This window comes from Bombina bombina, chromosome 12 (assembly GCF_027579735.1).
Source record: "Bombina bombina isolate aBomBom1 chromosome 12, aBomBom1.pri, whole genome shotgun sequence".
Taxonomy (NCBI): domain Eukaryota; kingdom Metazoa; phylum Chordata; class Amphibia; order Anura; family Bombinatoridae; genus Bombina; species Bombina bombina.
In genome coordinates this window covers 144,834,175-144,859,164 of record NC_069510.1, presented here as the reverse complement: position 1 = coordinate 144,859,164, position 24,990 = coordinate 144,834,175, and the positions used below count along the sequence as shown (strand labels likewise).

General features: G+C 40.0%; 1 protein-coding gene across 1 annotated transcript in view; it reads right to left on the bottom strand.

The window, feature by feature from the left end:
* Positions 1 to 6,337: 6,337 nt before the first annotated feature.
* Positions 6,338 to 24,990, bottom strand: part of WHRN (whirlin) — a 345,573-nt gene continuing 326,920 nt past the window's right edge. The window contains 2 exon segments of the mRNA XM_053695486.1: positions 6,338 to 6,378; positions 6,381 to 6,519. Of these exon segments, the coding sequence (XP_053551461.1) occupies positions 6,338 to 6,378; positions 6,381 to 6,519 (180 nt within the window).

The following is a 24,990-nucleotide window of genomic DNA, read 5'->3' as shown; positions in this document are numbered from 1 at the left end:
ATCTGACAGGGGCTCCAGGCAGTGAGATCTAATTTGAGGTCTGATAAGGGCATCTCAGAGGAGCTTCAGGCAGTGAGATCTAATTTGAGGTCTGATATGGTATGGGCATGACAGGGGCTTCTTCAGGCATGTGAGATCTAATTTGAGGACTGATATGAGCATCTGACAGGGGCAGTATACTTGCTGTTCCCTATGTGATGTTCCCAGTATTCATGGTAATCTCCCTTATACAATTCAGACTTCCATCTGTGCATTTTAAATACAATTTTAAGTCTAATTAAATAAATATGTAACAGAACCTGTTGTTTGCATGCCAATGTATTGCCAATCCCAACTGTGCTGTTGCTCTTGAAACAGTGAATACTTGGCTCGATCCTTTAGCTGTTCTGGGCACATACGTCCTGTATTATATGGAGAACTTTAATTGCAAGGGCATCCTCTGAGAAATATGAAATCATTTGTAAAGTTGACCTTTTGCTCCGCTGTACAGTATTTAAATAGATAGTCTAGTATTTTATTGATATGTCACATACATTTTCTGTAAAAACCTGGACACCAATGATTTATCTGATATATACTTTAAGGCAGGGGCCTTAGGGTCATGGCTTTACTTTTAGGTCTGATGTGGGTATTTAAATGACAGGGGCTTCAGAGTCATGGGCTTAATTTGAGGTCTGATGTAGGCATATAAATGACAGGGACTTTAGGGTCATCTGTCTAATTTGAGGTCTGTTGTGGGCATATAAATGACAGGGGCCTTAGGGTCATGGATTTACTTAGAGGTCTGATATGGGCATATAAATGACAGGGGCTTCAGAGTCATGGGTCTAATTTAAGGGCTGATATGAGAATCTGACAGGGCTTCAGGCAGTGATATCTAATTTAAAGGTCTGATATGGGCATTTGACAGGGGCTTCAGGCAGTGAAATCTAATTTGAGTTCTGATATGGGCATCTGACAGGGGCTTCAGGCAGTGAGGTCTAATTTGAGGTCTGATATGGGCATCTGAAAGGGTCTTCAGGCAGTGAGATATAATTTGACGTCTTATATTGGCATCTGACAGGGGCTTCAGGTAGTAAGATCTAATTTGAGGTCTTATATGGCCATCTGACAGGGGCTTCAGGCAGTGAGATCTAATTTGATGACTGATATGGGCATGTGACAGGGGCTTCAGGCATGTGAGATCTAATTTGAGGGCTGATATGAGCATCTGACAGGGGCCAAAGACAGTGGGGTCAAAGACAGTGGGATATAATTTAAAGACTGATATGAGCATCTGACAGGGGCTAAAGACAGTGGGATATAATTTGAGTTCTTATATTGGCTTTTGGTTGGCTAAAATGATCTGTGGGCTATATGTCTTATCTGAAAGCCAATGATGACCTCAATCACTGCTTTACCCTTATCACTCAATGTTTTCTGGTGTTTTGGAGAGCTTGCAACCTTCGAGTCCAGTACACTTGCTGTTCCCCATGTGATGTTCCCAGTATTCATAGCAATCTCCCTTATACAATTCAGACTTCCATCTGTACCCCATATCTTCTCTGATGAAGTATTTCAGGTCCCTGACATTATGTACAGTATACCAACTGTTCCTTATGTAAAGCAACATTCTGAAGTGTAGTCATGTGGTCCAGATATATGCAACTATTCTTTTAAATAAAGTTTATTGAAAAAATTAAAGTAACAGCTCTATAATTACACAGATTGTACACAGTCACAGCGTCACGCACACTGTAGCGGCGTAGAGGGGTCTTGTTTCCCCAGAGAGGTTATTAAAGGTTAGGGACAGGCACGTAATATATATGTGGTGATGGAGGCTAGACTATACAAATCAGGCTCTCTCTTTAACCTTAGGATCTGCATCTCTGTTTGAACAACCTCCCATACTGTTTATTTCTGAGTATTTGTATCTCAGCTTCTGTGTCTATGTCTATAACTGCTACTCTGTCTGAATCTGCCGCTGTATCTTTATATATGTGGCTCTGTGTCAGCAGCCCACATTGGAGTTCATTCTGTTTAGAAGGGACATTTTGAATGTAATTTACGAAACTGGAACATCAGATGATTGTACACAATGATTGGTTAAATATGCAATATAAATGCAGGATTTAATCAGGATGTTCTGGGTTTTTTTTTTCCCAAGGAGGTTTGATTTGACTGAATACATTTTGTTTTTGCCAAAGTCCATCTAAAAGTTAAAATGGCGTCCGATTGATTAGGTAATAATGGCAACTGCCTATGTTTGAAGGCAAGTTTTCCCTATGTAAGTTTGCTACCTTAAAAGGACAGTCTACCTGAAAATGTTTATTGTTTATGGAAAAAAGGGGGGTTACGGGATAGCGCTATAATAGCCGAGAGGTAAAGATAAGGGGACCCAAATGGGAGCGTTAACAATACCAATATTGAAAAAATGGCAAACAATGTAGCCAAGATAAGTAGCAATATATGTGAGCCAAATGTATTTATAGTGCTCACAATATGATAATAACTGAAAATATTACTCCAATAAAGGATTAAATTATAAATTAAAAATAGTCTAGGTGGCACAATAGATAAAATATATTTCTCTCAAAAGAACTTAGACCTAAATGGTTAAATATTGTGCGTAAACGAATGAAAGCTAGTTCAAAATGAAACCTTTCTATAAAAAACTATAAATGATCTAGAAAAAAATGTCTGATAAAATTGAATGTATAAAACACCCAAGAAATACATAAATAACATAATTTTACTACATGCAATGTTAAAATTAGATGCCGGCATCAATAAAATAAATAGTGGCTAAGAAATAGTGCTTTTAATTGTTAAGCACAAACTAGGTAGAATACAGTAACGTACAATGTATTAACAATGTATTGAAATATACTATTATGGGCACATAAAATATACCAAATGAATTGGCAACCCGTTACAGATGAAATCCTAAATAGCTTCCGATATAGTGTTATTATCAACTGAGTACTATGTATCAAACGAGTAGTCTCGTATATAAATCGTCAAAGTTCAGGTTTGCCCTGTATATCCTAATGTCCACCGGGACATGTGAAAGAGTTCAGAATGTCAGTGGAATCACTGATACGAGTACCTGATGCTTTCTCCGTTAGCCAGTTGGTAAGTCTACGTGCTGTAAACCGTGCAGCGTTGTAGATCCTCAGTGTGTGGGACAAACAATTGAAACAATGTTTCCTTGCTAGTGATGAATAGGTTCCGGGTGAAAGTTCGGAGTAGTTCCGTTAGGATGTACTGGAGGCAATGTTTTTACCCCAATATTAGAAGGATCAATCACTTAGGTTGGTCCTGGGACAGGGATTACACATATGGAGACTACTCAAATTGAAAGAATAGCTCGATGTACCTGCCCTATCTACTCACAATACCATACCAATAAATTAGTTTATATCCAAAATGAGCAGAGTAAGCAAATCTATGCGTTTCAGCCGACAGGGGCCTTTATCAAGATCATCATGATATATATATATACGAGACTACTCGTTTGATACATAGTACTCAGTTGATAATAACACTATATCGGAAGCTATTTAGGATTTCATATGTAACGGGTTGCCAATTCATTTGGTATATTTTATGTGCCCATAATAGTATATTTCAATACATTGTACGTTACTGTATTCTACCTAGTTTGTGCTTAACAATTAAAAGCACTATTTCTTAGCCACTATTTATTTTATTGATGCCGGCATCTAATTTTAACATTGCATGTAGTAAAATTATGTTATTTATGTATTTCTTGGTTGTTTTATACATTAAATTTTATCAGACATTTTTTTCTAGATCATTTATAGTTTTTTATAGAAAGGTTTCATTTTGAACTAGCTTTCATTCGTTTACGCACAATATTTAACCATTTAGGTCTAAGTTCTTTTGAGAGAAATATATTTTATCTATTGTGCCACCTAGACTATTTTTAATTTATAATTTAATCCTTTATTGGAGTAATATTTTCAGTTATTATCATATTGTGAGCACTATAAATACAGTTGGCTCACATATATTGCTACTAATCTTGGCTACATTTATTGCCATTTTTTCAGTATTGGTATTGTTAACGCTCCCATTTGGGTAGACTGCCCCTTATCTCAGTTATATTAATATACTTTTTACCTCTGTGATTACCCTGTATCTAAGCCTCTGCAGACTGCCCCTTATCTCAGTTATATTAATATACATTTTACCTCTGTGATTACCCTGTATCTAAGCCTCTGCAGACTGCTCCTTATCACAGTTATATTAATATACATATTTACCTCTGTCGATTAGCTTGTATCTAAGCCTCTGCAGACTGCTCCTTATCTCAGTTATATTAATATACTTTTTACCTCTGTGATTACCTTGTATCTAAGCCTCTGCAGACTGGCTCCTTATCTCAGTTATATTAATATACTTTTTACATCTGTGATTACCTGTATCTAAGCCTCTGCAGACTGCTCCTTATCTCAGTTATATTAATATACTTTTTACTCGGTGATTACCCTGTATCTAACCCTCTGCAGACTGCTCCTTATTTCAGTTATATTAATATACTTTTTTACCTCTGTGATTACCCTGTATCTAAGCATCTGCAGACTGCTCCTTATCTCAGTTATATTAATATACTTTTACCTCTGTGATTACCTTGTATCCTATCCCTCTGCAGACTGCATCCTTATTTCAGTTATATTAATATACTTTTTACCTCTGTGATTACACTGTATCTAAGCCTCTGCAGACTGCTCCTTATCTCAGTTATATTAATATACTTTTTACCTCTGTGATTACCCTGTAGCTAAGCCTCTGCAGACTGCCCCTTATCTCATTTATATTAATATACTTTATGAATCAGCCCTTGGGATGAGTCCACCCACATACAGATGGAATTACCTCCTAGGATTATCCACACCACATATAGATGGGATTATCTTCCTAGGATTCGGAATCCAGCCCTGGGATAATTTCACACCACATATACGATGGGATTATCTCCTAGGAATCCAGCCCTGGGATAATTCCACACCAATATAGATCGGATTATCTTCCTAGGAATCCAGTCCTGGGATAATTCCACACCACATAATAGATGGAATTATGTTCCTATGAAGCCATCCCTGGGGATGAGTCCACACCAACATAATAGTTGGGATTATCTTCCTATGAATCCAGCCCTGGATGAGTCCACACCACATATAGATGGGATATCTTCCTATGAATCCAGCCCTGGGATGAGTCCACACCACATATAGATGGGATTACCACCCCAAGTATTCAGACCTAGGAAAATCCCCCACCAATGTAGGTAGGATTACCTCTCTATGATGCACACCTCACACTGCATCTAGGTGGGATTGCCTCCCTATGATGATAACTATGATAAAACAGATAATACTTGTAGATAAAATCAAAATGCCCATAATTACAGTCTGAGATGCCTTTACTACATAAATTTGTGGGGTGGCCACCGGGTAAATCATACGTAGGATGGTGCATCAACTCATGACAACAATTTTAGGATAATTTCACATTAACATAGTTGGGATTCCACTCTAGACCTGTGATGATTCAACATGACTTGTAGGTAGATGTAGGTTAGATTACCACCATGTCAATCTAGACCTGGGATGATGCTGCTCAACATGAAGGTGGGATTATTTTTTCCAGCCCTGGGATAATACAATACGACATACAGTTGGACCCATCCCTGTTATTCCAGCTCTGTTATAATAGTAGGACACAATACATATAGAAGGAATTTTATACTCTTATATCCAGTCCTAAAACAATACTACTATGCATGTAGGTTGGACCCTTTTTCTTGTAACGCCATACTTAGGATGTTACATCAACGTAAGAAGATGAGATACAAATACTTTGACTTGCGGTTGATTAATCTCATATCACAATGTGGGATTCCTTCCTTCTGATTCTAGCCCTGTAATAATGCCCACAAACCCTGCAGGTGTTATTTCCTTCCTATGACTACCAGCCCTGAGATCATGTCACATGTAGGTAAGAAGACTTCCCTACGTCCATAGCCGATATATCACATCACACTTCATGTAGCCTGGATTCCATAACTGTGATCCATTATTGGAATAGCACAGCACAGATAGCTATGATTCCCTCCCTGAGATGCCTACACCACATGTAGATGGGATTTTCTCCCCATACCTCAAGCCCTGGGTTGATACGATAGGCTATGAATGTTGTTTAATAAAGCCACATATTAGACAAGCACACAGATGGCAATTACACATTATGCACACAAGCACTTGGTATGTTTTTCTTGTGGCATGAATACTGGGCCTTCGGCTCTCAAGTTGTGGTCACCACAAATAATTTGCTATAATGAGACGTTGAACTCTGTAACTAGAAAGTCCAAGTGTCCTTCTCTTTAGACTTAAAGGCTTCAGCAATAATCCTGGCAGCTTCCCGAGTTTCTTTCCCCTGTAGGGACAACCCATTCACCTCTAAGATCACCTGCCCAACTCTCAGCTTGCTGCAGTTATGTGCGGAACCACCTCGCTGTTGAAAGGGAAAGAAAGAGAGAGTTAGAGAAATTGTGAGCCTGTGGTCTGTATTACTGGTATGTGGTTACCTGCAGTTAGTACCCAAGATATATTTATTTTATAGTGAACATTTGTGGTGTAATTTTACAAGGATTAAATTCCAAAATCTTCTATATAAGTAAAATACAACATACATTGTGATGGTAGATTAGAAAAACTTGGCACACAGCATTCATATTAAAAAGACATGAAACACTTTACAATTTACTTCTCTTATTAAATCTACTTTGTTCTTTAGTGTTCTTTGTTGAAGAGCATATCTAGGAATGCACAGGAGTGTGCACATGTCTTGAGCCCTATATGGCAGCAGTGTTTTTAACAATGCATGAGCACTGGGGCAATATAGTGCTGAAGATACGTCCACACTCCTAAGCCTACCTAGGTATGTGCTCATGGAATACCAGCATTTTGTCATAGTCATAGCTAATACTTCCATGTATACAATCTTTTGACCTATTGATCTAGCACCCATGTCCATATAAATTTTACTACTCTCATTACTTGGTTTTTGGATGTTTGTATCATTCATTCCCCATTAAAGGGACAGTAATCACCATATAATATACAAGATATTTCTGCAGAGTTTTTGAATGGATTAACACATCGGGGTCAATCTTTCTGATATTGGTTCCCGATACATTGTTTTCAGTTTAAGTCAATATGGAAGATCATTTTTTGGGTGATCACAAAACAATCCAAAATGGATTGCTAAAAGCCCACATTCGCGAACAAGTATTTAATAAAAAAGTTCCCAAAAACATGTTTTTGGTTATTGGGATTAACACTGGTAAACCAACCTCAAACTAATCTTTGATGTGTAAGGTAAATACTAATTTACATGTGTGAGATTAACCTATTGTAATCAGAATCCCTCCTAAAACTGATAAACAATATGACTGGCATTTGTACATAGGCATGATGGGTATACTGGGCATATTGGTTCCATGATTATATTGACACTTTAATATTTTAACCCCTTAATGACCAGTGACATCCAGATGGAGGGAGGGGACTAATAGCATTATTAAAGGTACACAATCCCTAGGTACAGGGTACGTCATAGTCGTTAAGGGATTAAGAATTGCATTTTCAATACAATTTTCTGGTTTGGTGCGATATACCTCTGGAATAAAAAAAAATAAATACAACAGGTTTCTAATAGAAACCAAGTGGTTTGGCCAATTTAGCAATAATGTAGCAAAAATATTGAGCAAACGTGATTACTCTTTTTGTGACCGTCATTTCAAAAGGAACCGGGCTTTCATGACTGGGCTTTCAAAAGGAACAGTGCCTTCATGACTAGGCTTTCAAACGGGATTGCTCCTCTCTGACCGGGATTTCAATCATGTAGCCGCAAAAACTGCAAATCGCAGTGTTGTGCAATGTTTTGACCTTGTGGTCACAAAGACGCAGTCCCAATTGGAGGTCAGTCACAAAGGCTTGGTTACTTTTGAAATCCCAGTCACAAAGGCTCAATTCATGTCTGATAAGTGTAACAGGGTCTTGAAAAGCTGTTGAAAGTATTGAGAAAATGAATTTCGATCACTGAGAATAATTTGGCTCCATGTTAGAAATAGGGCTTTTATCTGCAAATATATATTTAGAGATATAGATAAGATAAGAGGACTGTTCAGCACATTTAAATAGACAGGTTCTTGAGAACAATGGGTTGAAGTTTAACTGAGCAAAAACAGCCTTTTCAAATACAAAAATAAACCCAAGGGGAGCAATTTCTCACACATTTTACACTCTGCAGCTGGAAGAACAACTCATTGGAAACAAAAGTAATGGGAAATCAATTTTAAAGAGATAAATCCTAATTTGTTATGTGCAGGAGTGCAAAAATTAACAGACGACTTGTAATATGAGTCCAATCAGTGCCCTGTTGTTATGACTTCTTGTTGAAAGTACTGGGTGCTCTATATAGGTTAATTAGCACTATTGTTAACCCATAAATCAATGCAAATCAGCTATACATAATTTATTTTTATTGGAAATTTTGATGTTTATTATAATTATATGAATCCAGTTAAGAACAATATAGATCTTCAAATGTGTGAGTACTAAAAGAGGCATTACATACATTATTCAAAAGGTATAAAACTGAGGGGGTGGAGCTCGGCCGTGTAGGCAAATGGCCACAAGGTGAAGTCGCTCCGTGCTGAGGAACAGACCCAAGGGTAATACCGGAGCCGCAATTCTACTGCTATGTACAGGGCTGCTACATGAAACTGCCAGGATCAAGACCGTAGCAGCAATTTGGCAAAGAAGGGGCTTAGTATCATTATTTCTAAGCCGATCATGGCCAACAATAAGAAGACCGCCGCCATCTTGGAAGCCGCATGGAACTGTGCAGCACACATGCTACAAGCTAGCCGTTGCAATCCAGCAGCTACAGAGGTGAGATAAACACTGCTCAACTCCAATAAATGCCCACAAGCATTATCTCCTAACAGAAGAAAGCCTTACATATCTCCAGATACATGTAATAGCCTTTGGAAACCATGGCTGGAGATCTGAACAGCTTGTAACAAGCTGACATTACAGTTAACTAAATACCTTACGCAAGTAATTCTCCAACTGACCTCAGACCAATAAATAACTCAGCAACTACCTAACAAAGAGCAACTGCTAGAATGTATAAACTAACCTTGTCAAAGTATATATCTACTAGACCGGAAAGTGTTTTCTTCTACGTGGTTTATAACTTATTATACTGCAAAACGCCTTATTGAAATAAAAAGTGAATAGCTTTACAGCACCAGTACTAACCTCACATACCAACGACACGGGCGGCAAGAAAACTAAATAAAAGTGAAAAACCTCTCTAAAAGCCAAACCCCGGCCCCAGTTAGTACTTTTTTCCAGCAACCTGAAACAGCTAATAGCTCCATGTCAAATCCTTCAACCGTGATGAAAGAGGTTAGCACAGACTCAACCACCACTCCAGAATCAAATATGACTGATTTATATAATACCCAATTAAAGCAAGATAACAAAATTTATGCTTACCTGATCAATTTCTTTCTTTCCGGATATGGAGAGTCCACAACGTCATTCAATTACTAGTGGGAATATCACTCCTGGCCCAGCAGGAGGAGGCAAAGTGTCACTCCCTACCATAATCCCCAGTCATTCGACTGAAGGGAAATGTAAAAAGAATAACACAAAGGTGTAGAGGTACCTGATGTTTAGTAAATAACTGTCTTAATAAAGGGTAGGGTTGTGGACTCTCCATATCCGGAAAGAAAGAAATTTATCAGGTAAGATATGGAGAGTTTTTGAAAAGTCCAAGAAGAGGAGGACAGCCCTAGTGGAATGAGCTGTAATTCTCTCTGGAGGCTGCTGTCCAGCAGTCTCATAGGCCAAACGAATCATACTTTTCAACCAGAGGGAAAGAAAAGTAGAAGTAGCCTTCTGACCCTTACGCTTTCCTGAGAAACAAACGAACAGGACAGAAGGACTGGCGAAAATCCTTAGTTGCCTGTAGGTAGAATTTTAGAGCATGCAAAACATCCAAGTTGTGCAACAGACGTTCTTTATGAGAAGAAGGATCGGGACAGAGAGAAGGAACAACAATATTTAAGATTTCTATCCGAAAACACTTTAGGAAGAAACCCCAATTAAGTACGAAGAACCGCCTTATCCGCATGAAAGATAAGGTAAGGCGAATCACACTGCAAAGCCGAGAGTTCCGAAACCTCTCCGAGCAGAAGAGATAGCAATAAGAAACAAAACTTCCAAGATAGCAACTTAATATGGAATGCATTGGCTCAAACGGAGCCTGCTGCAAACTTTGAGAACAAGATTAAGGCTCCAAGGGAGGAGCAACAGGTTTAAACACAGGCCTGATTCTGACCAGGGCCTGACAAAAAGATTGAACATCTGGCACATCTGCCAGACGCTTGTGTAACAAAATAGATAATGCAGAAATCTGACCTTTCAGAAAACTGACTGACAAACCTTTCTCCAGACCTTCCTGGAGAAAAGACCAAATTCTAGGAATCCTGACCCTACTCCAAGAGTAGCCCTTAGATTCACACCAATAAAGGTATTTACGCCATAACCTTATGGTAAATTTTTCGAGGTAACAGGCTTGTGAGCCTGGATCACGGTCTCAATGACTGACTCAGAAGATCCACGCTTAGACAGAACTAAGCGTTTCAATTCAATGAGCAATAATTCGTGGAAGGAGCACAAACAGAGGGAAACAGGTATGCTAGACCGAAATCCAAGGAACAGCCAGAGCATCTATCAGAGCGGCCTGAGGATCTCTTGAACTAGAACCGTACTTTGGAAGCTTGGCGTTCTGCTGAGACGCCATTAGAGCCAACTCCAACACCCCCCATTTGAGGGTTAACCTGGAGAACACTCCGGATGGAGAGCCCACACCCCGGGATTAAATGTCTGTCTTTTCAGGAAATCTGCTTCCCAGTTGTCCACTCCAGGAATGTGGATGGCAGACAGACAACAATTGTGAGCTTCCGCCCACTGAATAATCCGTGCCACCTCCTTCATTGCTAAAGAACTACGAATTCCTCCCTGGTGGTTGATGTAAGCCACTGAAGTGATGTTGTCCGACTGAAACCTGATAAACCGGGCTAAGAACAACTGAAGCCAAGCCATCAGAGCATTGTAAATCGCTCTCAACTCCAAGATGTTTATGGGGGAGAGCAGACTCCTCCCGAGTCCATAGTCCCTGCACCTTTAACGAGTTCCCAGACTGCTCCCCAGCCTAGCAGGCTGGCGTCCGTGGTCACAATCACCCAGGAAGGTCTCCGAAACGTGCCCTGAGACAGATGATCCTGAGAAAGCCACCACGGGAGAGAGTCTCTTGTCGACTGGTCTAGATCTATCCTCAGACAGATCTGAATGGTCTCCGTTCCATTGTCTGAGCATGCATAAATGCAGAGCTCTCAAATGGGAATCAAGCAAAGGGAATGATGTCCATGGACGTGACCATCAGACCAATTACCTCCATACATTGAGCCACTGATGGCCGAACAGTAGACTGAAGAGAGCGGCAAGAGGAGAGAAAATTTTGGATTTTTCTGACCTCTGTCAGAAAATTTTTCATAGATAGGGAATCTATTATGGTCCCTAAGAAAACCACCCTTGTAGCTGGAACAAGGAAACTCTTTTTCAGATTCACTTTCCAACCCTGGGAACGTAGAAAAGATGACAAGATCTCTGTATGAGAGTTTGCTTGTTGAAAAGATGGCGCCTGGACCAATATGTCATCCAGTTATGGCGCCACTGAAATTCCCTGAGACCTGATCACTGCAAGAGAGCCCCCAGAACCTTTGAGAAAATTCTGGGAGCTGTGCAAGGCCAAACAGAAGAGCCCACAAACTGAAAGTGTTTGTCTTGAAATGCGAATCTCAGGAATTTGTGATGATCCCTGTGGATGGGAACACGAAGATACGTGTCCTTCTGGTCTATGGTCGACATGAACTGACCCTCTGGACCAAAGGAAGAATGGAACGAATGGTTTCCATTTTGAAGGACAGTACCCTGAGAAACTTTTAGAGGCACTTTAGGTCTAAAAATTCCCTCTTTTTTTGGAACCACAAACAGATTTGGAATAGAATCCTAGACCCTGTTCCCTGAATGGAACTGGAACAATCACTCCCAGTAAGGAAAGGTCCTGAATGCAGTTCAAGAATGCCTCTCTTTTTACCTGGTCTGCAGATAATTTTGAGAGGTGGAATCTGCCCCTAGGAGGGAAAGTTTTGAATTCTATTTTGTAACCCTGAGATATATTTGTCCACAGCCCAAGGATCTGGGACATCTAGTCTCCATGCTTGACAAAATAGGGAAAGTCTGCCCCCCACTTGATCCAAACCCGGACCGGGGGCCGACCCTTTATGCTGACTTAGACTCAGCTGAGGGTTTTTTTTGATTGTTTCCCCTTATTCCAAGGACTGAAGACTTGGACTGCTCCTGCTTGGAAGAGGGAGGAGAAAGACTTTTGACCCTTGAAGTTACGAAAGGAACAAAAAACTGACTGACGTCCTTTGAGTCTGTTCATCTTGTCTTGCGGTAGAAAAGACCCTTTTCCACCCGTAATATCAGAAATTATGCAAGATTAACCTTTTGCTTGTGCCTAGCAATGTGAGGAAAAGCACTAATGGCCGCAGATTTCGCCATATGAAACTGCGCAGTACTAGTGAAAAAAGGCCCCTCCAGATGGAGGATTAGCAGTGCAATGGGAAGCTGCATGTGTATAAAAAGATGCATGTAGGGTGTGCATTCTCACTGGACGAGGACTCTTCAGAGGTGGGCCGCTCAGTAGTATCAAACATGTCAACCTTATTTGATATAATCCCCTTATCAAAAGGGCATATGGAACATAATTGAGAAGGCGGATAATTCCAGAGATCCCTCACAATATAAACATGCATTACTCTTTGAAATAGAGGTAGAACCCTCTAATGAATCAGAATCCTCCATAGCTAAAGTACGATATGTGGAGGACTTACAGAAAAAACTAACTTTATTTTAAATTTAAAAAAAAAATTGCACCTTTATACCCCCAATGTTTGGGGCAACTCACCACCTCCTATGACCCAGACAGAACAGAGATAAAACTCCTCTCCGGTAGTAACTCGGTCAATGGAAGCCTCAACCATTCCGGTCACATGGTGTTGCAATGCAAGACCATCCCTGCTATGAGAAAAAGCACGCCAAGCTTTTAAAGCTGCGCAACCTTCAAAGTGAAAGTGAAACCTGTATGCTCCATCTTAGCCTATGAGCCCATAAACATCTTACACATAAAGCAGCATAAAATCAAATAAAGCATATATAATTAAACACAACTGTTCATAATCCCCCTCAGGACATATTAACCCTTGATTCCATATAGATAAAAGGAGTCACAACTGTGACCCTGTCTTCTAGTGTTATGCAATATGTGTAAAAATTGAAATAATCTTACCGGAATCTGGAACAGAAACACAGTCCATCAAGTTTGACAGATAGTAGCAGTGCTTCTGACATGGACTTGGGTGAAGAAATGCAGGCAGCAAAATTCATCAAGATTTCAGAATTTAACTTTCATCAATGCTCTCACTGAGAGGCTGACAAGGATTACTTAAAACATCAGTCCCATCTCGAAGGGTACTACCATCCATAAGGAACTACTCTGAAATCTTCTGACACTTCTCTGCCACCCGCCTGTGACGAATGACTGGGGATGAGGGAAGTGGGGGTGGTATTTAATCCTTTGGCTGGGGTGCCTTTTTCTCCTCTGGTGGCCAGGTTCAGTATTTCCCACAAGTAAAGAATGCAGCTGTGGACTCTCCCTGTATTAAGAAGGAAAAAGGGAAAATGAACCCCTAGTCTCAACATACATAATGTGCCTGGCCACTGCCAAAGAAAATCCTTGTATAAAGGATTTTAAAAATGTCCCCATTTACTGCATATGACATTCTTCTGAAGTGCAAGTCTCCAAGACCTCGAAGACATAAGCACTTACCTCAGTCTAGCTGTCCGGGCAGGAAGACCGCTCACAAGGTGTGAAAGGACACATACTCCTTACAGAGACCTGTAGAAAAAGAAAGAACAGAGTAACCAACTCTGGCTTTCTGTCCCATGGGCAGCAATGTGTTAGGAAACAAAGCAAGGACTACCTCACAACTTCCTAACTGCTTAAAAGCCACAACTACTCTACGGAAGAGATTGATGTGGAGCTAGCTAAACCCAAATCCTTGCTTGCAGGGAAAAGTACCCGAAAAAACATAATTTATGCTTACCTGATAAATTTATTTCTCTTGTAGTGTATCCAGTCCACGGATCATCCATTACTTATGGAATATATTCTCCTTCCCAACAGGAAGCTTCAAGAGTCCACCCACAGCAAAGCTGCTATATAGCTCCTCCCCTAACTGCCATATTCAGTCATTCGACCGAAAACATGCAGAGAAAGGAAAAACCATAGGGTGCAGTGGTGACTGTAGTTCAAATGAAAAAATTACCTGCCTTAAAGTGACAGGGCGGGCCGTGGACTGGATACACTACAAGAGAAATAAATTTATCAGGTAAGCATAAATTATGTTTTCTCTTGTTAAGTGTATCCAGTCCACGGATCATCCATTACTTATGGAATACCAATACCAAAGCTAAAGTACACGGATGATGGGAGGGACAAGGCAGGTACTTAAACGGAAGTTACCACTGCCTGTAAAAAACCCTTTCTCCCAAAATAGCCTCCGAAGAAGCAAGGTATCAAATTTGTTAAATTTGAAAAGTATGAAGCGCAGACCAAGACTCCGTCTTGTAAATCTGTTCAACAGAAGCCACATTTAAAAAAGGCCCAAGTGAAAACCACAGCTCTAGTAGAATGAGCTGTAATCCCTTCAGGAGGCTGCTGTCCAGCAGTCTCATAAGCTAAATGAATTATGCTTTTTAACCAAAAAGACAGAGAGGCTGCTGAAGTCTTTTGACCTCTCCTCTGTCCAGAATAGACAACAAACAGGTGAACGTTTGATGAAAACTGTAGTAGCTTGTAAGTAAAACTTTAAAGCACAAACCACGTCCAATATTGTGTAATAGACGTTCCTTCTTTGAGGAAGGATTAGGATACAAGCATGGAACAACTATCTCTTGAGTGATACCACCTTAGGAAAAAACCCAGGTTGGTACGCAGGACTACCTTATCCGTACGAAGGACCAGATAAGGAGAATCACATTGTAACACAGATAACTTGGAGACTCTACGAGTCGAGGAATTAGCTACCCAAAAGGAACTTTCCAAGATAAAGATTGAATATCTATGGAACAAAAAAGGTTCAAACGGAACTTCTTGAAGAACCTTAAGAATCAGGTTTAAGCTCCATGGCGGAGCAACAGTTTTAAACACAGGCTTGGATCTAACCAAAGCCTGACCAAATGCCTGAACGTCTAGAATACCTGCCAGACGCTTGTGCAAAAAAATAGACAGAGTAAAAATCTGTCCCCTTTTAAGGAATTAGCTGACAACCCTTTTCTCAAAAACATCTTGGAGAAAAGATAATATCCTGGGAATCCAGACTTACTCCATGAGTAACCCTTGGATTCATAACAATCAGATATTTACACCATATCTATGTTCAATTTTCCTAGAGACAGGCTTTCATGTCTGTATTAAGGTATCAATGACTGACTCGGAGAAGCCATGCTTTGATAACATCAAGCGTTCAGTCTCCAGGCAGTCCATCTCAGATTGATTCTATTTAGATGGTTGAAAGGACCCTGAGGTAGAGGGACCTGTCTCAGATGCAGAGACCGTGATGGAAAGGATGACATGTCACCAGATCTGCATACCAGGTCCTGCGTGGCTACGCAGGCGCTGGTCCAAAAACACCAAAGCCCTCTCCTGCTTGTCTTGACCTCCGGAGGAAATCCCACTCCCCCGGAAGAAAAGTCTGACGACTTAGGAAAATCACCTCCCAGTTCTCAACACCTGGGATATGGATAGCTGATAGACAAGAGTGAGTCTCTGTCCAGTGAATTATTGTAAGACTTCTAACATCGCTAGGGAACTTCTGTTCCCCCTTGATGGCTGATGTAAGCCACAGTCGTGTATATTGTCCGACTGAGTATGATGTACCTCAGAGTTGCTAACTGAGGCCAAGTCTGAAGAGCATGGAATATCACTCCCAGTTCCAGAATATTTATTAGAAGGAGGGTCTCCTCCTAAGTCCACTATCCCTGAGCCTTCAGGGAGTTCCAGACTGCATCCCAACCTAAAAGGCTGGCATCTATTGTAACAATTGTCCCATCTGACCTGCGGAAGGTCATACCCTTGGACAGATGGACCCGACATAGTCACCAGAGAAGAGAATCTCTGGTCTCTTGGTCCAGGTTTAACAGGGGGACAAATCTGTGTAATCCCCGTTCCTCTGTTCTGAGCATGCATAGTTGCAGCGGTCTGAAATGTAGACATGCAAACGGTACTATGTCCCTTGCCGCTACAATTAAGCCGATTTCATTAATGTACTGAGCCACCGAAGGGCGTGGATGGGATGAAAAAACACGGCAGAAATGTAGAAACTTTTGACAACCGGACTCCATCAGGTAAATTTTCATTTCTACAGAATCTATCAGAGTCCCTAGGAGGGAAACCCTTGAGATTGGGGATAGAGAACTCTTTCCTTGTTCACTTTCCACCCATGTGATCTCAGAAATTGCCAGTACTACGTCCGTATGAGACTGGGCAATTTGGATGTTTGACGCCTGTATCAGGATGTCGTCTAAATAAGGGGCCACTTCTATGCCCCGCGGTCTAAGGACCGCCAAAGCGACCCCAGAACCTCCATAAAGATTCTTGGGGCTGTAGATATCCCAAAGGAAAGAGCTACAAACTGGTAATGTCTGTCTAGAAAGGCAAACCTGAAAACGATGGTGATCTTTATGCATCACAATGTGAGGATAAGCATCCTTCAAATCCATTGTAGTCCTCTATTGACTCTCCTGGATCATAGTTAAGATGGTACGAATAGTTTCCATCTTAAATGACGGAATTCTGAGGAATTTGTTTAAGATCTTTAGATCCAAAATAGGTCTGAAGGTTCCCTCTCCTTGGGAACCACAAACAGATTTGAGTAAAAACTCTGTCCCTGTTCCTCTCTTGGAACTGGATGGATCTCGTACACAATGTTAGGAATGCCTCCTTCTTTATCTGGTTTGCAGATAATTGTGAAAGGCGAAATCTCCCCCTTTTTTTGGGGGGAATCTTTGAAATCCAGAAGATATCTCTGGGATATAAATTCCAATGCCTAGGGATCCTGGGCATCTCTTGCCCACGCCTGGGCGAAGAATGAAAGTCTGCCCCCTATAGGATCCGTTACCGGGATAGGGAGCCGTTCTACATGCTGTCTTAGAGGCAGCAGCAGGCTCCTTGGCCTGCTTATCTTTGTTCCAGGTCCGATTGTCTCCAGACCGCCTTGGACTGAGCAAAAATTCCCTCTTGTTTTGCCTTAGAGGAAGAGGATGCCACACCTGCCCTGAAGTTTTTAAAAGGCACGAAAATTAGACTTTTTTTTTTTTTTTTTTTGCCCTTGATTTGGACCTATCCTGAGGAAGGGCATGACCTTTTCCTCCAGTGATATAAGCAATAATCTCCTTCAAACCAGGCCCGAATAGGGTCTGCCCCTTGAAGGGAAGTTAAGTAGCTTATTTATTAAAGTCACGACAGCTGACCATGATATAAGCCATAGCGCTCTGCGCGCCAGTATAGTAAAAAAACAGAATTCTTAGCCGTTAGTCTAGTCAAATGAACAATGGCATCAGAAAACAAAGGAATTGGCTAGCATAAGCTTGTCAAATATATTCATCCAATGGAGTCCGCTTAACTGTAAAGCCTCATCAAGAGACTCAACCCAGAACGCCGCAGCAGCAGTGACAGAAGCAATGTATGCAAGGGGCTGCAGGATAAAACCTGTTGAATAAACATTTTTTATCCATTGAATCTAAAAGCACAACTGCTCCTCGTCAGAGGTAGTGGTACGCTTAGCTAGAGTAGAAACTCTTCTCTCCACCTTAGAACTGTCTGCCAGAAGTCCCGTGTGGTGGTAACTATTAGAAAACATTCTTCTAAAAAATAGGAGGGGAGAGAACGGCACACCTGGTCTATCCCATTCCTTATTTAAAAAAAAAATAAAAAATTTAGTAAACCTCTTTAGGTAATGGAAAAACATCAGTACACACCGGCACTGCATATTATTTATCCAGTCTACACAATTTCTCTGGCCCTGCGATTGTACACATTCATTCAGAGCAGCCAAAGCCTCCCTGAGCAACAAGTGGAGGTTCTCAAGCATAAATTTTAATGTAGAAATATCAGAATCAGGTTAAATCATCTTCCCTGAGTCAAAAAAAAAATCACCCACAGACTAAGCATATTGTGAGGTAGTATCATACATGGTTCTTATAAAGCGTCTGTATGCTCTGTATCTACCCCCAGAGCTAACTGCTTTCCTTTAATTTTCAGGTAGTCTGACTAATACTGCTGCCAGAATATTATTCACCACCTTTGCCATGTCTTGTAAAATAAACGCTATGGGCGCCCTTGATGTACTTGGCGCCATTTGAGCGTGAGTCCCTGAAGCGGGAGTCGAAGGGTCTGAAACGTGGGGAGAGTTAGTCGGCATAACTTTCCCCTCGACAGAATCCCCTGGTAAAGAAACGCTATGGTGCCCTTGATGTACTTGGCGCCATTTGAGCGTGAGTCCCTAAAGCGGGAGTCAAAAGGTCTGACACGTGGGGAGAGTTAGTCGGCATAACTACCCCCACGACAGAATCCTCTGGTGATAATGTTTTTAAAGACAAAAAATGGATCTTTATTGTTTAACATGAAATCAGTACATCTAGGTACACATTCTAAGATGGGGTTCCACCATGGCTTTAAAACATAATGAACACAGAGCTTCCTCTATGTTAGACATGTTAGAACAGACTAATAATGAGACTAGTAAGCTTGGAACAACACTTTAAATCAAGTTAACAAGCAAATATATAAAACGTTACTGTGCCCTTAAGAGAAACAAATTTTGTCAAAATTGAAAAACAGTGAAAAAAAAAGCAGTAAAACAAACGAAATTTTACAGTACATGTAATAAGGTAACAGAGCATTGCACCCACTTTGCAATGGATGATTAACCCCTTAATGCAAAAAACAGATAAAAAAAAAAAAAACGACATAGACGTTTTAAAAAACAGACACAACAAACTGCCACAGCCAACAGTGGGAAGCTTCAGTTAACTGTTTCTATGCAAAATTTAAGCCAGCCATGTGGAAAAAACTTAGGCCCCAATAAGTATTTATCACCAAACATATGTTAAAAAACGATTAAACATGCAGCAAACATTTTAAAACACATTTTTACAAGAGTATGTATCTCTATTAATAAGCCTGATACCAGTCGCTATCGCTGCATTTAAGGCTTTACTTACATTACTTCGGTATCAGAAGTATTTTTTTAGTCAATTCCATTCCTAGAAAAATATTTTACTGCACATACCTTATCTGCAGGAAAACCTGCACGCCATTTCCCCCTCTGAAGTACCTCACTCCTCAGAATGTGTGAGAACAGCAAATGGATCTTAGTTACGTCTGCTAAGATCATAGAAAAACGCAGGCAGATTCCTTCTTCCAAATACTGCCTGAGATAAACAGCAACACTCCGGTGCCATTTAAAAATAACAAACTTTTGATTGAAGAATAAACTAAGTAGAAAGCACCACAGACTCTCACAACCTCCTATCTATGTTGAGGCTTTGCAAGAGAATGACTGAATATGGCAGTTAGGGGAGGAGCTATATAGCAGCTTTGCTGTGGGTGGACTCTTGCAGCTTCCTGTTGGGAAGGAGAATATATTCCATAAGTAATGGATGATCCGTGGACTGGATACACTTACAAGAGAAAGGAAAGACACCAAACTTCACCTCCTCAATTGAAGAGAATGATTGGGAATTATGGGTAGGGGGAGTGACACTTAACCTTTAGCTGCTAAGCCATTTCCCACTTGGGTGCTAAGCCCGGATTTGAGCTTTTTTTTATAAAATATATTTATTTTGTACTTTTTTTTCAGATCCCCAAGACTTATACCATTGGAAAGGTTAGGCAATTACCTTGGGGGTAGCTGTATGTGCTTAGATGGCTAAGATACAGGCTTCTAAGCAGCATGCCCCCATTTTCCTATATTGTCCATTGTTAATTTTTAAATAAAGTTGCGCGGTGACATCATCACGTCATTGGCGCATGACGTCACTGCGTGAATCGTGAAGTCACACACGATGCCTCTCACTATTCAGGCTAGATCGCCGGGGTGGGAGCCCCCAGATTGCCCTTCAAGGTGGGGTGAGTGCTAGCGACGGCTCTGAGCCATCGTCAGCACCTGACTGGGACAATATGCGACAACTCAGAGCCGTGGTTAGCACTCAAAGGGTTAACAGCTTTGCTGTGGTGCTCTTTGCCTTTTTCCTGCTGGCCGAGGAGTGATATTCCCACTAGTAATTAAATGACGTTGTGGACTCTCCATATCTTAGGAAAGAAATAGCAAATTTACCGACAAAGGAGAACTTTGCATCTTTAAAAACTCTTAGAACCACTGAACTCACATATATGCAGAAAGATATTTATGTCCTGGTGACCTAGAGTAGAGGAGGTTGAGGATATGCAAACCACTATCAATGAGATGATGGGAGCCTTTAACACAGATGCCACTGTACAAACCTTGCAAATAGAGACCATGCAGGAAAAACTTAAAGATCTGGAAAATCGCAGCAGGCGATCTAATCTCAGAGTGCGAGGCATACCTGAATCGATAAAGCACACAGAATTTAGAGAATATCTGCAGAATTTATTTCAACACCTTATGGGAGACACTGACCTACCTATTATCAAACTTGAAAGAATTCACAGAGTTCTACGCCCTCCTTCCCCTCCAATTGCACCCCCCAGGGATGTTATCTTTAAATGTCTAAGGTTCACAGACAGGACAGACATCTGGCTTAAGGCGCGCCAGACGCAGAAGATATCTTACCTAGACCACTCACTACAGATTTACCCAAACCTGTGCCCAAGCACTTTACAGAGAAGAAGAGACATAAAATTGATCACCACAGTACTACAGGAAAAGAACATTAAATATCAATGAGGATGCCCATTCAGCCTGGTGGTTAATCATGAAGGACATATCCACATCTATAAAGGCCCCCAGGATCTGGAACCTTTTTCCAAAGGACTAGGCCTGAGGTTGCAACCTCCACACCTATCAGATACCACCTCCAAGATGTCCTACAGAATCATCTGACACAATGTTACAATCAAGTGTTTGAATCTCAATGGCACAAAGTCTTCAACAAGAAAAGGAAGGACTATTCTAAATCCTGAAGTGCCAACATCTACCCAGGTCTATTTGACGCACCCCCGGATTGGTGAGATTAAATGAGACATATCTACTTTACTTATTGTTATCCTCACCCTGTGGGAATACCTCATACGCGAGGTTAAATCTAGCTGAGATATAGTTAGAAAAGAAAGAGATAAAAATAAAAAATAAACAGGATTTATTGTGGACATTCGTAGAGACTTAAATAATTATATATTACACTTTAGTTAAAAATGTTAGCCTCTATAGGAATATGATGCTTGGTTTTTGTACTATACTTTTTACTAAAATGTTTACCAGTGCTCTTTAGGTACTGCGGTTGTTAAATTATAACTCAGACAATCGGGTTCCAGTAATCGGCCGACCCCTGTTTTTTTGTTGGAATGTTCTTTTTTCATTTTGACACTGCTCATATGAATGTTTTTGGTTGTTGTTGATGTTTTTAATGTTGTTTATCTCTCTATACAATGTGTATATTTGACCCTCCTCAAATGCTATGATACATACCTGCCCATGTCTTCTACACTACATATTACATATCACTATGCTTACTGCTCAACTATGAAGCACCTAACACTATACACAAGCCCACTTGCTGTCCACTACAAGATTACATCATGAAGCCCACTAAGACGTTACTGAATATACTAACAGTTAATGCAAAAGGTCTCAACAGCCCAAATAAGAGAAGCATTGCTAACAGATACTTCAAAGATAACAAAGGAGATATAATTCTCCTGCAATAGACTCATTTTCTTCATAATAAAGAACAATAAAGAAGACATTCAGATACAAATTTGGAGAAGCATTTTATGCCTCTAACCATAGAAAAACTAATAGGGAAGGCATCTTAATTATACCCTTTACTTTAATTAAATCAATTAAGGACCATGAAGGTAGATATTTAATACAATACTGCAGTGACAATGGTCTGCATATACCCCCTTAATACTAGCCAACAGATATTTTTTAAGCGCCTCACAGACACCATATTAGAAACTAAGAAAGGCCTACTTATACTTGGCAGGGATTTTAATGTCTCACTTAACCCCCCATAGATACTTTAACAGGTTTATCCTCAACACCGAATCGACACATGACTGAACGCCAATACATATTCTTCTCTTTTCTCAGTCCCCCGCTTCTACCGCATTGATTATATATTTTTTAGATGTGACGCATCTATCTATAGCACACTTAGGGGAAATAATTAGCATGCAATCCCACATTCACAAAACAAAAACACATTGCCCTACAAGACGCACTAACCAACATCACAAACATAGAAGCCAAAAGAGCTCCTACTGGACAAGGACTGTAAACAATTAGCTCTCAAAACTATGACAAACATACTATGAGGGAGTTAATAGGTGTGGTTAGACTATTTGCACGCAAACTACAACGGAAAATCAATAGATCATATATTTATCTATTTCTAAACATGATACAAATACTGTTTATTCACTGCTGATATCACTGAGGCAATTTGCGTGTACTACGAATCCTTATATAATTTATCGAACCCAACACTCTGCTCAAAACCCACAACAGTCCCTTCCAAAACTACCTCATTGAATTCTTTCTGAATAGTATTGATATTACCAGAACACACCAGAACAGATGACTAAACTTAACTCCCCCCTTTACAACTGAGGAATTAACAGTTAGTCATTAAAAACATACCTTCGGGGGGGAAGGCCCCTGCACCCGACGGCTTTGCAAACTATATTATAAAAAGTACGCTGATATTGACGCCACAACTCCTAACTCTCTTTAATTCCATATCTCAATCTAACCCATTCCTTAGCAATTCTTTGTAAGCACATATCTCACTAATCCCAAAAGAAGGTAAAGACCCAACTGAAGTTGAGAATTATAGGCCCATATCCCTGTTAAACACGGATATAAAAATATATGCAAAGTAGTTGAATATTTTACTTCCAAACTTAATACATGTGGATCAGATAATCTTCGTTCCAACAAGGGAAGCTAAGGATAATACAGTACGAGCTGTTAACCTGATTGATTATACCAACAGCTACCAAATACCCGTAGGTATTCTCTCTACAGACGTGGGAAAAAGCCTTGACCATGTCTGTGGCAATTTCTTCAAGAAGTTTTATTGCGAATGGCCTGGGAACGGAATTTGTTACTAGAGTATTTGCCATGTACTCATTACAAACAGCTAAAATCCTAATGAATGGTTCCTTATCTGCCCCTTTCAATATATCTAATGGAAATAGGCAGGGTTGCCACTCTCCCCACTGTTATTTGCGTGCGTTGATTGAGACTTTAGCCTTGATAATCAGGTCAATACCTGACATAACGAGTGTTCAGATTAATAATTAGCACCATAAACTTTCACTATATGCGGATGATGTACATTTCTTTTTAACCAATCCTACACAATCCATACCGATATTATTACAACAACTATATAGTTTTGGATGGGCCTCCAACTTCCTCATAAATAAAAAACAAATCAGAAATATTTAAATATTAACTTACCAGACAAGAAAATTTGAAGCTATTTAAACCTCCAATCTTCTATAATAGCTACCTTATCCTCATGGAGAAGGAAATCAATGTCCTGGACTGGCAGGATAATTGCCTTTAAGATGAATATTCCCCCAAAAATTCTTTATCTCATGCAAACATTACCCATATCATTACCAAATACATATCTCCCTTCCCTACCAAACAAAATTTTCAAATTCATATAGAACAAACGCCACGCTAGGATAAATAGAACAACAAAAAACAATACAGATAAATGAAGATCATATAACAAGAAATATGTAAATGGACAAAGGACTAACACTCTCTGAAGTGTGGACCGCTGCCTTCTTACAGTCTCTCCCAATTGACTGTGGATATATAGAGCTTTAGAGGTATAGATGGCGCAGATCCTTTGATTTCACTCTGAATATATTGATGTCACTGAAGACAAAGAGAATGACTTGAAGTATGTATATATTCCAATATAATATTTGTGCAGTATACTCACTCAATAGGATTTGCAATGTCGGCTGGTCTGGAGAACACCACTTGATAGATGGTGTACAGCCAAGCTGGGAAATTAATACTTCAATGATGAAAATAGTAAAAGCTCTGGATGTAAATAAAGCAGTTACTTACTCCTTAAATCCAAATTTATGCGTTGTCACAGCAAAAAACATAATTTATGTAAGAACTTACCTGATAAATTAAGTTTCTTTCATATTGGCAAAAGTCCATGAGCTAGTGACGTATGGGATATACAATCCTACCAGGAGGGGCAAAGTTTCCCAAACCTCAAAATGTCTATAGATACACCCCTCACCAAACCCACAATACAGTTTAACGAATAGCCAAGTAGTGGGTGATAGAAAAAGAGGTAAAAAGCATCAACAAAAAGGAACTTGAAATATAATTATGCTTTATAAAAAAAAACATAACCACCATAAAAAGGGTGGGCCTCATGGACTCTTGCCAATATGAAAGAAATTAATTTATCAGGTAAGTTCTTACATAAATTATGTTTTCTTTCATGTAATTGGCAAGAGTCCATGAGC